At 43.5% G+C, this 16,701-nt stretch overlaps 1 protein-coding gene across 1 annotated transcript; it reads left to right on the top strand.

Moving 5' to 3' along the window:
- Positions 1 to 897: 897 nt before the first annotated feature.
- On the top strand, positions 898 to 16,356 carry LOC104403894 (lipoxygenase homology domain-containing protein 1-like; the record flags this gene model as incomplete). The annotated part of the gene is made up of 4 exons (XM_010012181.1): positions 898 to 1,083; positions 12,707 to 12,877; positions 14,003 to 14,141; positions 16,195 to 16,356. Coding segments are annotated over 4 exons (658 nt in total), but the record flags the coding sequence as incomplete, so codon positions are not given.
- Positions 16,357 to 16,701: the final 345 nt, after the last annotated feature.

Here is a 16,701-nt window from a genome sequence, read left to right as displayed (position 1 = left end):
ATTGACAGCATAGCTGTTCTGTGTGGCAAAATATGGAGAGTAATGGGCATACAAAAGTCAATATCAGGTAATAATCTTAGAAATTACTATTTTTCTAATATATACGTAAGAAAAAGTGAGAGTTGGTGGACGAAACTATTGAATGAGAAACAGATTTTTTTCCATTAAATGCAAAATGGGCAATATTTTGAGAAACCAGAATATAGAAGGAAGACCTATAGGAATGGAAAAGTGGGCCACAGGATGCCATAGTGGTTTAGGGGATGATCTGCACTTAGCTTTCAAAGCCCTGTGCTATGCAGGAGAGCAGTACAAGACAGACTCCAGCTGAAGTGTCCTGGGTGACACAGAACAGCTTGGAGGGAGCTGTGGGACCACAGTGTAGAAAAAGGACTGTGTCCCAGTGGGAGCCCAGGACAACATGTACTAACACTTTGAAGAGAGAAACATTAAAATATGTTCTTTAATGCTCTTTCATAGGTTGCTGGGTTAGTCACTTTGCTTCCCAAGCCACCTTGGAAAAATGGGAGTGGCAACACTGACATCCTCTGCAAAGTGATGCGATACACAGTGCTCCGTCAGGAGCAGATACTCCTGCTTCCTATTGCTACTGCTAACCATCATAGTCACCATTCCCTGAATGCAAAGGGGAAGCATTCCAGCTGTATTTGATGGATGGGCTGAAAGGGCTGGCTTGTTATTTACCATGGAGTGTACTCCTTGCAGGATCCTGTACAAATTCAGTGAAATTCATTGGCTGTGCCCAGATAAACCTGAACAGCAGTGCAGCCTCTTCCAGCCTGCTTTTACTGCCTCCGTTTCTACCATCTGGGGGCTGGGTGTCAGCTCTGTATGGCAGGCAAGCTGCTGACCATGTGCCTTGCTCTCTCCTTCCAGGAGCGGGTACCGATGCCAACGTGTCCTTGATCCTGTTTGGGGAGAACGGGGACAGTGGGACCCTGGCTTTGAAGGAGTCCAACAAGTCTAACAAGTTTGAAAGGAACCAGATGGATGAATTCAGCTTCTCAGACATGCTGAGCCTAGGAGATCTCTGCAAAGTTCGGATCTGGCATGACAATAAAGGTCAGGGCAGCGACCTGTGGGGCAGGAGAGGTCGGGACAATGTTTTCAATTAAAGCACCTCCTCTGTGGACATAAGGCAGGCTGAGGGCACTCTTCTGCAGGCTGAGTAATCTCAAGGATCTTACCTGGATACTGTGTCCTAGTTTGCTTGCCTAGACACACCCTGTTATAGAGACCTTCTCCGTTCATGCTGGTGTGGTGTCTACTCTAATGGGTCCACAGCTTCAGTCTGAGCTTATAGCCACTGCAGCAGTACAGATAACAGCTCTTCCAAAGCAAAGCCATTTGCTGGCTCTTTTAGTGCAATACCTTTTTTCGCAGGCTGGTATGGCACTTCTTTAGCAATTTAATACTATCAGCCTGACACCGACACATGGGGTATTGCAGCCTGGCATAACATAGTGAGCTTTAGAAGATGGAAATAAAGATCTGTGTCTGTCTTTATTAAAATCACTATATCAGCCAGTGAGCTTGCATTGCCCTGCCAAGAGAGATTCTGACATTTCCTTGCTGCTGAACACCCTGATGTGTTTCACAAACAGCAGCACTCGATACCGCTGTCATAGCCATTGGTGTTATTATTCAGGCACCAAGCAGCATCTTGCAACAAATGCATCACTCACTGCTGTGATGACATCTCATCACATCTCTATCTAAAAGAGATTATTGGTGACTTCCTTGCTAGTGGCAGGACCTTGCTGCAGCCCAGATGTGAAGCTTTATAGCTCTCACAGACCCACTTGGGTCAGTGTTAACAAGGCGATTTTGGCAGTAGTATTTATCAAAGTCCTGGGAGGAATGACAGCAGGACTAGCCAGTTGTTGTCTGATTGTACTGAGGCAGCTGGTTTACGGCTGGGCAGGGGTTATATGTCAGTATGGATAGATCCTGGCCACCATCTTCTTGACCTCTGCAAGTCATGGCCGATGGGAGAAGGCTGAATCACATGCAACATTAATGGAAGATACTACCTCTGGATCAGACTCTCCCACTGAAAGTTTGCCCCCTTATTTTTATTTAAAAAAGTAAAAAGTAAAAAGAAAGGAAACCTTATTGTAGCCTCCATCTATTGTGAAATATGGGGAAAAAACCCATCCACCTAACATGACTGTTTATTCCCAGCCACTGCAAACTTTGCTCCCATTTATCACTCTCACAATGAAAGACAATTCAGTTGCTTAACCTCTGCAATATCATGTTATACAGCCGGTGCTTAATGCAGTCAGGGCACTGTTTTTACCTGATTTTGGTTGCCAAAATGCTTCTTTGAATCTTCAGTTTAGATACAGAAATAGAAAGGGCTATAAAAATACTAGAGTTTAAGCTCAGCAAACAAGCATCTCTGTAGTTACAAGGCTAGTTCGGATGTCCTGAGAGCAGGAAGAAATAAATACAGACTTGAAGATTCGTTTCCAAATTCATCACTAGCTAAATGCATACAAAAAGAACACTTTCCTCAAATCACATCTTGGTACCCCAGTGATGGGTCATGCCAACAAAACGAAATGCACCCACCAGATCAGAGCTCGTCCATAGGGCTTAGTCATGTGGACAGGCTGGGGTGTAAGGAGATGAGAACTTCGTCAGCTGAGGGCCTGTTGAGCCCAGCAGCTGTTTCCAACAGCAGCATCACTGGGTGCCCAAAGAAAAGGAGGAATTGCAAGAGTGTATACTCAATCCTTCCCCAGTCCTCTGCATCTTACTATGCATAGCTCTGGGCATGTCATGAACTGGTTATCTAGTGTATTTTCTCATTCAAGTGCTTATCCAGACTCTCCAGAGACATTTGGCACCCATGGTAAGCCGTGGCAATGAGTCCCATGGGTCTGCTCTTTGCTGAGTGACAAGCAAATCCTGTTAATCTGTGTGGTTTTGCTGCCTTTTCCTTCTTGCACAAGTGACCAGGATTTAACTTCTCCATGCCACTGATGATGATATTGATGCAGGTTGGGAAGTATCCACCTTGCAGCTGTGCTATGGTAACGACTAGCAACACACTCTTGGTTAGAGGCAAAGGGAAGAAACAGAGTTTAGCCTTAGGCTAAGCAGTAAATAGGTTCAATTAGTTTAAATTTGCTATGGGCTAAGACCATCTACTCAGATAGCCACCACAAGTCTGCTAAAATAGTAAACTATGTGTCTAGAACCTGAAATATAAATATAAATACATATTGCAACTCTCTTCCCTTATTACCCTCGTATCACTGGTTTCCTTTTATAAACAAAAGTCAATAAGGCTTTTACCAGACCTAGTTGACTGCAGGGTTAAGCCTTGGACAAACAACATGATCAGATTTTGCTCAACAAAAATGTACTTGTTTTTCCCCCCTAGAAAGAAAGAGAACTGTATTTTAAATTATAACATATGTTGTCTTCATTGTTCTTGCATTAGTCATGCAGCAGACATATCCTACCTAAAACTTTGCACAATGCAGCATGACAGTTTGTTGGGTGGGTAAAGTATTTATTACTGCTGGGATCCCAGGGTATAGCTAGCCTTTGCATATATGCCTGCTCTCTTTATATGGTTTACGTGAATTGGCTGTGCCACTGGTTAGAAACTCCTGGCTGTATGTTCTGGAAAGGAGTAGCGGGGTCAGGGGTCAAGGGTTGTGTATGGTTTTTGTCAGATGCTTGGGAGACTTCGGGTATTAAATAAAAATGTGCTTGTATTTACCATTACTTAGAGGCATCAGATGTTGATCATTCTTTCCTTAGTTTTGGGTTGGTTTTTTTTCTAAGAACTAAACAGTTTTCTGTCAATGGTCTGTGGAAGACAGCCTCACACTGGCCTATCCTGCTGCTCCTGCATACAATCATAGACTCACAGACTGGTTTGGGTTGCAAGCGACCTTAAAGCACATCCAGTTCCAACCCCCTGCCACAGGCAGGGAAACCTTCCACTACCCCAGGGTGCTCCCAGCCCCCAACCTGGCCTTGAACACTGCCAGGGATGGGGCAGTCACAGCTTCTCTGGGCACCCTGTGCCAGCATCTCACTACCCTCACAGGGAAGAACTTCTGCCTCAGATCTCATTTCAATCTCCCCTCTGGCAGGTCAAAGCCATTCCCCTTGTCCTGTCCCTACAGGCCTTTATAAAAGACTCTCTCTCTATTTCTTGTAGGCTCCCTTTAGGTACTGGAAGGATACATACATGCTGAATGCTTGGAACATAGTTGATGTTCTTTTCCTAACATTCTTAGTAATCAGCCTCAGTTACAGCATCATTCTGTTTTCACTCAGATTAGATGCATTTAGCACTAGTTCAGGGCTAGTTCAGGGAACTACTAACTCTATTTCCATTCAAACATCACCTAATCCCAGCAAGAAGTCAACCAAACTGCTCCCATTTCAGAACAAAATACATTTAAATGGCTTGTCCAAGGTGGCTGCTTTGACATGAAGTCCAGCTCCATATTCCATCCTCACTACGAAGTTTTGCTGCAGTGGCTTTGCTCTCATCTCACATGCCACTTTTGTTTCTCTTCTCACTGAAATCTGACTGCAGAAGGGTATTGAGATTTGAAGAAGCCGTAATTGCAATGCCAAAGGCTGTTGGAAGGTTTTTAAATCACAAACAGTGTGTTTGTCTCCTCTGGAAAACATGTCGATTTTATGGTCCCACTTCAATGCTTTTAAATGCCATTTTCCCCACAAAACTGCTGAATGGCATCTCCCTATGAGATATAAAGGAGGAATGAAACCCCCATATAATTCCTCTGACTTCAGTAAAATTGATTAGGCAGGAACTAGGCACTCATTTGAAAACAGGCGGTTTAGAGACTTCACAACTGCAACTTTAAGAAACTTGTTCCTGGTTTTTTAGCTGTTTAGAGCTCACCTGTGAGAGTCTGGTGACAATGAATCGCCGTAAATGAAAATTAGTTTCAAGCTTTGCTCCACATCTTTTTAGCTTGCCTCTGTTTGCTTTTAGATACTGATGTTCAACCTAGTATATTTAGAATCCCTGAGCAAATTTAATCGTTTCCAGACTCCCCATCTCCTGATCTCAGATAGACATTACGTATTTTTTCATATCTCAGTTAATTTACTTCTACATTTATGCAAGATCAGTATCTGTAGGTCTGTAGATACGCTGGGTTTCTAAATATAGGCCTCAATTTTTTCTCTGGTTTAAGAACTAAATCACCATTCTGGAATAATGGCTTAAAGTTTTCTCAGTATCTCAGTAATGGAATTATTTACCTAGAAAACCATTTTTTTTTTCCTTTTTCTTCTTGCAGAGATATATCTCCAAGGACATATAGGAAATCTGGATTTAGCTCCCTCATCTGCCTGAGTAGATTTGAACCCAGATGACAAGCAGTCTTTCTAAACTCATTAATTTCAGATTCTTGATTATCTCAGTTGCCATCAGACAAGGGAAGCCAGGAAGAGTCTAAGTATGGGTAAACCAGACTTCTCTGTGTATAGCAGCAAAGACAGAAGTAAATAACAAGGTTATTCAGGCCAACATCTTTGCCTCAACAGGGCCCTTCTCTCAATTACACCACTGCTGTTACATCATCTAATTGAGTTTCAAATAGCATAACTGTCCCAGTGACTCCTTTCTGGTGGCTCTCCAAATTAAGAAAGTATCTAATTCCACTTATTTGATCTGGACCCAAGTCAGAAACCATAAAGGCATACTCCTTTTTTTTCTTTGAAGGAACCACCTTTTTGAAGAGCAGTATCTTGGATCAGATCTTAAATTGCCCAGGCACTGAACTCATAGCGCATGGCCTTTCCAGAGATATATTTGTGCAATTCACAGACATGATTTAAATTCTTTTGGGCACTTGTAGGTCATAAATTATTAAAAGAAACCTAAAGATCTACATTTTTAGCCCTTTGTAAGGGCACACCCCAGCACTGACCCACAAAGTCTTTACATACCATGCACCTTCCTCCCTCTGAAGTGGTAGTTTTTTTTCCTTACATTCAACATTCCTGTCACAAAGATGTGCTACAGGCATTACAGCAGAAGCAGAAGACACTTCAGGTATCTCACAGTCCAGATTTGACATAAAGTAAGGAACAAAAGAAAAAGATGTAAGCAAACAAAAAACAGACTTGGAGAGAAGGTCAAGACTGCAGTGTTGACCTTGTGCAGTCATTCATTTCTTCTCAATTTCCTGTAACTGCAGAACCCTTTACTACAGAGTAGAAGAGCCCCAAAGACCAGGTACAGCTGTAGAATCAACAATTCCGCAAAAGCTTCTTTTTTCTGCAAGTCTCCTTTGCATCTTTTGGGGAAAAATTGCAACCTTCTTAAATGCTTTTGCAGTAAGTATGTCTCAATAAAACACAAAATATGCTTCAATCGCAAGAATATAATCTGAGAAACTGCTATATCTTCACTCTGAGCTGTTAAGTGTTTTTGCACAGGAGTAGTTTATCTGTAAGAAGGGGGGGTGGTGTGGTGTCTGAGAGTAATTTATGAGTGGTTTTGAGTCAGATCCCGGACTGTGTAAGTTACACAGAGAACAGAGGAGGAGGGACAGGGACCTATTTTCTAAAACTGTCCCAAGTGTTAAGCTTTTACTTTGTCAAAGGTTGTGAGAGGTTTTGCATTGCTTGTGTGCTCTGATGAGAAATGCTCTAGTGTGAACCAGCACTATCCTAAAGGAGAGATACACAGAATGGATCTATTTTTATTCTGCCACTGGCCTGCAGAATGACCTTGCGTAAATCACATCCCTGTACCTCATTTTCAATTATGTAAATTAGAGATAAAAATTATTCACCTTCTTCGAGTGTTTTGAGATGTACTGGTGCACAGCTAGATGCTATGATTTTAACACCTCACAATTAACGCTCCATTTCTAGTGATCCGATGCTGCTATCAAAGCTCCCACCACTTTCTGGGTGATGTCTTGTGTGGTGGAGGTTAGGGATGGATGGTCATCTAACCAGGCAGGGTATAAATAATGTCAGAGGATGCAAGGCTGATGAACTGTCTTTGCAATGGTCATTACTTTATGTTTCAGAAGATGTGGAAACTAAAATACTGCAATTAGGGGGCTGATCAGAGCTGGTTGATGGCTGTGAGTGGCTAGGCAACAACAATTCTTCACTGGCCCATGAGCAGCCAATGTCCCAAGAAATATTTTTCTTTTACTCCCATGGGAACATAAGTAACAGCAATGACAACTATTATTCTTGATGAGGCATCCACTGCGTTCAAACCAAACCAAAAAGGACCTGCTATAGATAGATAAAAGGATAGAGGAGAAAGTCAATAAATATAGCTGCAAAGAGTGGAGACAGTTTAGCTTCCATGGACATGTATGTATCCAAGCCTGGATATGGTTCTGGCAGCAAAGATTTGACCCCGCCATCTTTCACTTTGGAAGGAATAGTTAATGTTCAGTAACACAAAGCAAAGGACTAGATGCCTGGTGAGTGGTGAATGCATGAGACTCGGTTCAATCTCATTCTTTTTCTCCCATCCTTTCAAGTTTCTGCATGTGTCAGAACAGCTTAATAATTAAAGGGTGAATATAGGCTGGGGGAAGAGGTGCTGTCCCCCAAGAGGGGCAAAGGAAACTTGTGGTGCTGCAAGTTGAGGTTTTAGTTTAATGAAGCAGTAATGTCATTATCTGTGTTACATCTACTACTTCTAAATTCAGACTTGACTGTTCAAATCACTGCAGAAATACAGGACAAGGAGCTTACAATCCAACCTGTCTGTCTTACATCGGGAAAGCACAGGCTTTCATCATCACCTCGTAAAAAGTCAAGATGGTCCTTTCAGATACACACAGAGGGTCCTTGACCACCATCACCCAGATGTCAGCTTAGACTCTTTTGAGAAAGGAGGATAAATGGGATAAATAACTGCTCTTTTACATAAGAATACTTGGGGAAGAGAATACATCTCCCTTCATGACACTAAATTATACAGAGCCAAGCAAGCAAAATGATTCTGTTTTCCCCAAAGCTCTTCTCCTCCTCTAATTACATTTGAAATGTTTTTCATGCTATTGAAAATGTCACTTCCAGCTGTGGACCATTAAGGAGTCTATGTGGCACAGCCACAGGTTTTATTAGGGCAGGTTTGCTGCTGGGGATTTCGATGGCAGCAAAACAGGCCTGGAGTGAAGTACCTTTTGTTAAGAACATTGAACACTTGTTATGGTGAGAGGGGATCTTCTACAAAGGCACAGTGGTGGTCATATTGTTATAAAGACTGAGACCTGAATAATCAAGCAGAAACTGCTCAGATATGTGCTATTTCTACCTCTCTGCCCCAAAGCAGTAATGGAGACAAAAGTAACAGTCCTAGTTTGTACTGGGGTCACTGCAGAAAAGCCCACCATATTGTCCAAAGCCTTTGTGTAGTTGATTTGTTCCTGAGCCCTTGTCCTGGTGCTGTTGATTGAGGTGCCAATGGGACACAAACAGATCTGTTCTGGCTCTTCTGCAGAATCGGAAGTTGAATGATGGAGCAGCTGTGACTTTCATGGTGGAGCAGGAGGGTAGATTTAGATTAAATATAAGGCAGAAGATCTTCCCCGTGATGGTGGTGAGGTGCTGGCACAGGGTGCCCAGAGAAGTTGGGGCTGCCCCATCCCTGGCTGTGTTCAAGGCCAGGTTGGATACAGGGGCTTGGAGCAACCTGGTGTAGTGGAAGGTGTCCCTGCCCATGGCAGGGTGTTGGAACTGGATGAGCTTTAAGGTCCCTTCCAATACAAAACAGTCCGGGATTCTGTGATTAGCATCCACTATCTAGTGATATCCAGGGGAAAGGCTGATGACCCATTGCTGCGGAGGTTCTTTCAGGCTGTGTGAGCAGTGGACAGGGCCTAGGTTAGTTCCTTCTAGCCCTGCTACATCCATATCACTTTTCTGGCTCCTCTTCCTCAGTCCTGCACTGCTGCCTACTCCATAAACCAGCTTGTGCTGAGGATTTGATGCCTCTGGGTTACATCTGTATACTATATAGTTTCCTTTCCTGTTGTTTCATAGATGCTATAATGTCTCTGAGTCCATTGCACTGCTGAAGCCACACAGGAAGATAAGGTGTAAACAGGGTAATATTGTGACACCAGGATTTCATACCTGAAAAGTGATTCTGCAAACATGGTTTCTTTTCCTTCCACTGATGTGCACACAGAGCCAGCTCAGCAGAGGGAAAGTCTCACGTTTACACTCTGTACATTTCTGGACTGTGCATTTTTATTCCAGATGGATGCAAAAAGAAATTAAATATATCTTTTCCCAGTCTGAAACAAGAGTAAAACAGTACCTTGGCTGGCAAACCAGAATGGTTTCTTTAGCCCTGAACCAATCCTTTCATTTCCGTATCATCTTTTAAATGAGGTTAAATCCTGTGGCAGTGAAACCCTTGATGTGACACCATTCCTGGTACCAAGGGACATGGACAGGGTGGGAAGGTGTGCTGCTCTGGACATACCCAGTACAGCATTCACCTGGGATGAATCACTTTTCTTGAGAAATGAAAAGTGACATGGGATACTTCTACAACTTCTGGGTCTCCTAATTTAAATTGTTAACCATTAGGAGGGAAAACAGGAAAAAGGAAAGACCAATTCTAGTGAGAGGGGAGAAAAATATTTTTTCTTTAAAGCAAACAGGAGGCTGCTTTGGGGCAATAACACCATTTTTCTAAGCTTTTTGGTTTGAGGTACCCTTGTGCTGTAAGGGACACCCTGTTGGTATTTTCTTTGCAGTGTCAACCCTCTGACAGAGCCCAGACCTTGCCCTTTAAATAGCCCAGAGCTGATAAATGCATCTTTCACAGGGAACACCAGGACAAGCTGCACTTTGTGCTTGCTTTTCCCTCAACTCTAACATATTGTGGAGAGTCAGCTCTGGCCCACCTCTCCCTGTGATAAAAGAGCAGGTTTTTGTTGCAGCTCTCCTGGTGAGCGCATGCTCAACCAGGCTGAAAAAGAGGGAGGAGGGTTTGTGCATCTTATTCACTCTCCTTTCTGATACTGCTGCTTAACACTGATCCTGTCCAAGCCATGCTGTTCACTGCTGGCAACAGGACTAGAATCACAGATTTATTCTATCCCAGTCTGCATTCATTGGTCTCTCTCTCTAGAGAATTATGTTTTCTTTCTTTCATCCTGTACTGTTTTAACTAAAGTTTTGGTGGAAGCCGAGCAGCCTCCTGAATATGCTGCAGAGATGTTCATTAAACTTAAATGGAAATGAGCATACCGAAAAGATTAACAGCTGACACTGCCAACATGCTTAGAATACATTTCCATACAGCCTCAAAGAGCAAGCTGCTCCAAGTAGAGGACGGTGGGAGCTCTGGGGAACTTGATAAGGTCTGCCTAGGAGGTAGTAAACTGGTACTTCATTCCATCCCACCCCCAAAACCCTGCTCAGGACTTTCGTCCTTCTGATACAGCCTGGAGAAGGTCTTTCATGTTGGTAGTGCATCCATCTGGATCCGTGGTATTTGTACAGGTCTTGTCACTGGCACATGGCACTGTCCTCCCAATTCAAGAGGGACAAGAATGTACTGGAGAGAGCCCAGTGAAGGGCCGCAAAGGTGATTAAGGAATTGGAGCATCTGTTATTGGATGTTGAAGCATCTGAACTACCTGGGGCAGTTCAGCTTGAAGAAAGGACGGCTCAGGAAGATCTTATCAATGTGTACCAGTATTGGACGGGTGGAGTAAAGACGATAAGAAGATGGAGCTAGACTCTTCTCACCAGCACCTGGTGACAGGATAAGAGGCAATGAGCATTATTTGAAATATAGGAAATTCCATTTAAACATAACAAAAAAGCTTTTTTTTTCTCTTTGTGGGTAATCAAACACTGCCACAGGTTGCCCAGAGAGGTTGTGGAGTCTCAGTCCATAGAGATGTTCAAAACTGGATTGGAACAACTTGCTTTAGCTAAGGTTATTCTAAGCAGGCAGTTTGACTAGATGTTCTCCAGAGGTCCCTTCCAGCCACAGTGATTCTGCAGTTTCATGACCCCAAAATGTAAGGGTCAAGTGGTGTCTTTGGTTGAGGTCTGTGCTTGGTACCAGCTAATTTCCTAGCTTGAAGAAGGTTCTGGAAGCCGAAGTACGAAACAGAAATGGCTGTGAGGCTGGTAGAGATCTGCCAACACATAGTGTGGAGGGATCTCAGTCCACTGGATAATTTGTTGACATAAATTAGAAAGGTGCCATCATTTTATTTCAGGGCTACAGAAGATTAATATTTGCAAAGTAAGGAAGTAGGCATATGGCACTGAGTTCTTGGAAGAGCAAAAGCTGTTTAATTTCTTTGGGATGTAAATAAGTCAAAGACATCTTTTCATCATGAGCATCACATTTCTTTGTCTGACTAATAACAGGACTTGTAAGTAGAATTGTCAGAACCTCTTGTCCTTCCCCAACCTCAACAAGAGCTTCTTGTATTTCAACCAAGAAATCAGGAAAATGTTCAAAAAAGCTCTTTTCTTAATTTACAAGTTTCTTTTCCACTGGGGAAAATAAAAAAGTAAAATAGAAAACTGAAAGGAAGCTTGTCATGGTTTAAGAAGGTCCCAAGGCAAAGTTTGGTGATTTGGTGGTCTCCTGCTGCAGCATCCACCACTTTAGTCTGTCCCATGTTAATATTCAGTCCAAGAATTACTGATTCACCCTGGTTGGCTGACAAAGTCAGGATAGCATGGGTAATTTCCTTGCATGTGTTAGCTAGTAGGGTCAAAGGAGCAAGTTGTAATTTACCTTCTGACCTTCAAATCCAAGTACGAAGGGTTTGGGGGTAATACAGGCCACAAGAAAAGACACTAAACCCTACAGCTTGTGCCCAACTAGCACTCTAAAACATGAAGGGACCACCACAAACCACACATACACTGCTGTGTCTTTTTTAATAGCTACAGACACATGTGGTGGAGGAGTAGAGGTTAATTGGAACATGAATTCATATCTTTCTTTTGGATTTAAATTTTCATGTTTCCCTTAAAATGGAAGGAAGAACCAATTGCAGTTTCCGTGACAGAAGCTGCTCCATTAACTTTTGCCCCCAAACCTTCTGATTTCCAGGAGATTTCATTCTGCTGGCTCAGGCAAACAGTTCTGCAGGGCCTTAATTTCCCTGGAGCTTTGAAAGGGTTTGTTGTACCTAAGCCCCAGCAGTGCTTCTTCCTGGGATAGATCCTGTGTTGGTATGCTGACAGCAGGCACAAGCCCCAGGTTCTCCCTACGCACTGCTTACTGCTGCTGCTACTGGTATTGCAGAAGTCCAGTCCCATGCAAAGTGCTGGGTAAGGACAAGTGATTGTCCCTTATGCAGAGAGCTTAAACCTAGCTTATCCAAGACCATTCTCCAACACCCTTAGACGTGATCAAAAGCCAGTGACACCCTCAAAAGCATGGCCTGAGTATAGAAAAGGGATCAGGTTATGGTCTTGAGCAAGTCAACATTAGTTTTGGTGACAGAATGATCCAGTGGAAGATGTACCTGCCCGTAGCAGCGGGATTGGAACTAGATGATCTTTGAAGTTCCTTCCAACCCAAACCAGTCTGTGATTCTATGATTTCTAGCACCAGGAGGGTGCTACCAAGGAGAGGCATCTCACTTCCTTGCCCAAGATATGTGAAAGTATCCAAGTCTTTTTTAATCTGTTGTTTTACTAGGAATCGCACCAGGTTGGCACTTGGAATATATTGATGTGATGGACTCTGCCACAGACAAGACATTTCGCTTTCAGTGTGATCGCTGGCTGGCTAAAGGTGAAGATGATGGGCAGCTGATAAGGGAGCTGGCTTGTGCCAATAATGACATCCTGGAACTGAAGGAGCGCACTGGTAGGTTTAGAGTTGACTTGTGGCATTTGCTGAGGGACTGCAGAGGCCATAGGACCACGTCTCTTGCAAGTCCCTCCAGTAAGGGTTCCCATGCAGTAGGTGTTAGTGTTTGCAGGATTTAAGGGTTGGGTTATTTAAGATACTCTAGTTCAAAAGTGCAGTGCTGTGATAAGAAAGAAACAAATCAGGATTTATGAGGAAGAAAAACACCCCTTTCTGGGTTGAAACCTAAGAAGGGTCCATCTGCAGCAGTTCAATCCAGCAGTAAGCCATAAGCATAAGCATTAAGACACATGCTTATGGTCTCATTAGATATAACGGGTTTGAGTCTTTAAGGTGGAAGATAAGTTCAACCCTGAAAGCTTTCTAGGTAAAATTGCTCCAGCTTCTTCCTTAACATGTTCTGGGCTACTAGCTCAAGTATCCCAGCTGAACATGATGGCTGAGCTAAACACCCCATAGCCTTGGGTCTGATCTGGGCAATTTCCCTGGATCCAAGGTATTACACTGGTTTCTAATGTGGTGAGCGAGTAAATGATCAAGAGTTATTTAGCTGCACTGATAATAGGCACGGTGCATTCCAGTAGCTCCTGCACCGCAGTGCTCTTCTTCTAGGAGTGCTGGAGAGTCAATAATCACATTCTTTCAATGTGATTTCACTCTGCCCCTGTGAAAAATCAGCCTTGTGTTTGCCATTTTGGGTACTTACATGCCACCACAGCACATGAGCACATCCGGTTGGGTACATGCATACCCTCACTGTCCTTGTTAGGATCATGGCACAAAAACTTTAGGATTTGAGCTGTGTTGAAAAAGGAGTGCTTAGCACAGCAGGGAGCTGGGCACAGCTTGTTCAAGAGCTGCTACATCTACGCTTGCAAGCTGATTGAGCAGTACTAATGTTTTTCATGTACTCTATCCCTGCATGAAATCCAAAGCATGTAGAAGTCAAAAGTCCCACAGATTTCAGCTTGGTTCCATCCTTATTTCGCAATTGCTTTCTTGGATGCTGTGATAAATATTAGGAAAAGAGTTTTTAAGCAAAGTGACAGCTAAATGAAGAGATCTTTCTGACCATCTGCTCTTCCTTTTCTGTTTAACGTGTGTGCTAATTATGCTTTAAAGCCTATGAGATTGTCACAGTAACAAGTGACAGAGAGGATGCAGAAACAAAGGAAAACATCTGGATCATCCTAGAAGGAAAGCTGGGCCGCTCCAAAGAATTCCTTATGGAAAACTCCTCCAAGAAAAGGAGATTTGAAAGGTAGTAGGACAGGATGGTGGGCTAAAAGAACAGTTGCATGTATTCCACAAACACTACGTCTTCTCCAGGATAGTTTACAGGGTTGTGTTTGTGCTGTGTTGTTTTGCATCCCCCCTTCCCAAATGTTTAGTGGCTTCTCACCTGTACTAAAAGGAAGATGTAAAATCAGTTTCTTGTGGGCAGACACAGAGCAGGTTTAAAATCATAAGAAAAAGACATCTGTAATAGGAAATGTAGATTATGTGTGTGCGTGTGTCCTTTGTATTAGCAAATACAATCAGACTCCTAGCAAGCCCTGGGGGAGGCTGTGTGGTTTTGAGCTGGGAGGAGCAGAAGGAAGCTGGAGGTGTTTTTAATTCCTTTTACAGCATCATACGGGCAGAGGGAATCAGAGAGAAAGTAAAAATAGTTGGAGGCTAAATGCTGCCAGAGATGCTCAGATTTGACTTCCCAGATGAATCTGGGGAGTACGGCTGAAAAATCACTGTCGTGTGAGGAAAGCAGAGTATCAGCTTTGTGTGCAGATGAGCTGGGGGCACATTTACGGAACATGGGGCAAATCCCTTCTCCTGTGTGGGACCACAGTGCTCCAGATGTGAGATGGGTTTCCTACTTTGTTTAAGGACACAGCATGCCCTTAGGAGATGGAAATGTCTTCAAAGTCATCAACGCTGCTCATGTTCTGTTGCTTTGCAGAGAAGAAAGGTTTTTCTTGTGGTTCTATAAAGGAAGATGAAATTATAACTGATGTGGAGTTCAATATGAATGACTGAGATTTCATATAATCATAGAACTAGATAATTATAAGGTCTTTTCCAACTTTCACTGTTCTATGATTCTGTGATTCTGTATTTTGTGCTGGAAGGGACCTTAAAGCACATCCATTTCCAACCCCCCGCCACAGGCAGGGACACCTTCCACAAGACCAGGTTGCTCCAAGCCCCATCCAACCTGGCCTTGAACACTGCCAGGGATGGGGCAGCCACAGCTTCTCCGGGCACCCTGTGCCAGCGCCTCAGCACCCACACAGGGAAGAACTTCTGCTTAAGAGCTCATCTCAACCTCCCCCCTGGCTGGTTAAAGCCATTCCCCTTGTCCTGCCCCAACAGGCCCTTGTCCAAAGCCCCTCTCCAGGTTTCTTGTAGCCCCTTTAGGCACTGGAGTTGCTCTAAGGTCTCCCTTGAGGAGCCTTCTCTTTTCCAGGCTGACCCAGCCCAGCTCTCTCAGCCTGGCTCCAGAGCAGAGCTACTCCAGCCCTTGCACCATCTCTGTGGCCTCCTCTGGACTCACTCCAGCAGTTCCACATCACTCTTGTGTTGTTGTCCCAGAGCTGCATCAGGACTGAAGGAGGGGGTTTCCCCAGAGTACAGCAGAGGTGCAGAATCCCCTCCCTTGACCTGCTTTCATGATTTCATGTGAAACAAGAAAGACTGGGAAGAGCTTACTCCTGACCTTAAGTTGCTGATGTTTATGGTGGAGTTGAAGACACAACTTTCCAAAGTATTCATCACAGCCTGTCCTTGGAGGCAGGCTGGAATAAGGGCCAGTCCAAGCAGATAAACCTAATAGACACGTCAGGAATAGGACAGGGAGCCAGCCAAGAGTTTGACAGAGACCTATTGTTTCTCTAAACTCTTTTCAAGCTGAGCTTCAGGAAGGGTAGATGAACTAGCAAATTTAAAACAGCTATGGTGGGTAGATGTGTAACAGATACAGTATCTGTCAAGGATGAATGAGTAAGTCCTTGAGAGGAAATTAATCATTCTTCAGCTTTATCTATAATGAGGCAAATTTTGTACGTAGAACAGCTCGAGTTTATCCTGGAAAGTCCTAGTGGCAACAATTTGAAGTGTCACCACTAATCAGAGAAAATACTAAATTTATATATGGAAATTATACTTTGTGTTGAATGATTGTGAGCTAAATCAAATGACTTTATATGAATGTTTATCTTCTGTCTTCCGTAGCCTTGCGCAAATTACTTAATGTCCACATGAGACAACTCACTGCCAGCCTTCAAGGTGCTAACTGAAACTGTTCCCTGTTCCTGTAGGGGTGCAACAGACACATTTCAGTTCTCTTCAAAGAACGTTGGGGATATTGCAGCCATTTGTGTCGGTCACTGCCCAAAAGATGGGAAGAAGTCATCTGCAAAAGCTGATGTCTTCTGGCACGTCCAAGAGATTATCATAACGGAGATGGAGCTTTGCAACAGGTAAGTGCCTTGTCATCTGCATGGACCAGCTCCAGGGTGGCATAGGGACGCTCAGAAGCTCTGCATGCGTCCTCCTGAAGCATTTCAGACTTAAGCAATAGCAGAAAGTCTTACCAAACCTTAATCCCTTTCTGAAAGCTAAGGACAAGCTGTTCGGTGTGTTGGGTACAGAATGTCCCTGCCTGACTTCTCTGTGCAATTTGAGTTGTTAGAGAAGGCATTTGTGTGTGCAGATAAATTTATAAACAAGTTGGCTTAGATGAATCTTGCAACCATGACAAATTAATGTGTCAGCTTGTGGAAAATACTCACACTGACTGAAATTTAAGGGGTTTGTAGGATGTT

The sequence above is a fragment of the Nestor notabilis genome, unplaced genomic scaffold (assembly GCF_000696875.1).
Source record: "Nestor notabilis isolate BGI_N333 unplaced genomic scaffold, ASM69687v1 scaffold17583, whole genome shotgun sequence".
NCBI classification, from domain to species: Eukaryota; Metazoa; Chordata; class Aves; order Psittaciformes; family Psittacidae; genus Nestor; species Nestor notabilis.
The sequence above is the reverse complement of the archived record's forward strand: the minus strand, read 5'-3'. Positions and strand labels throughout refer to the sequence as shown.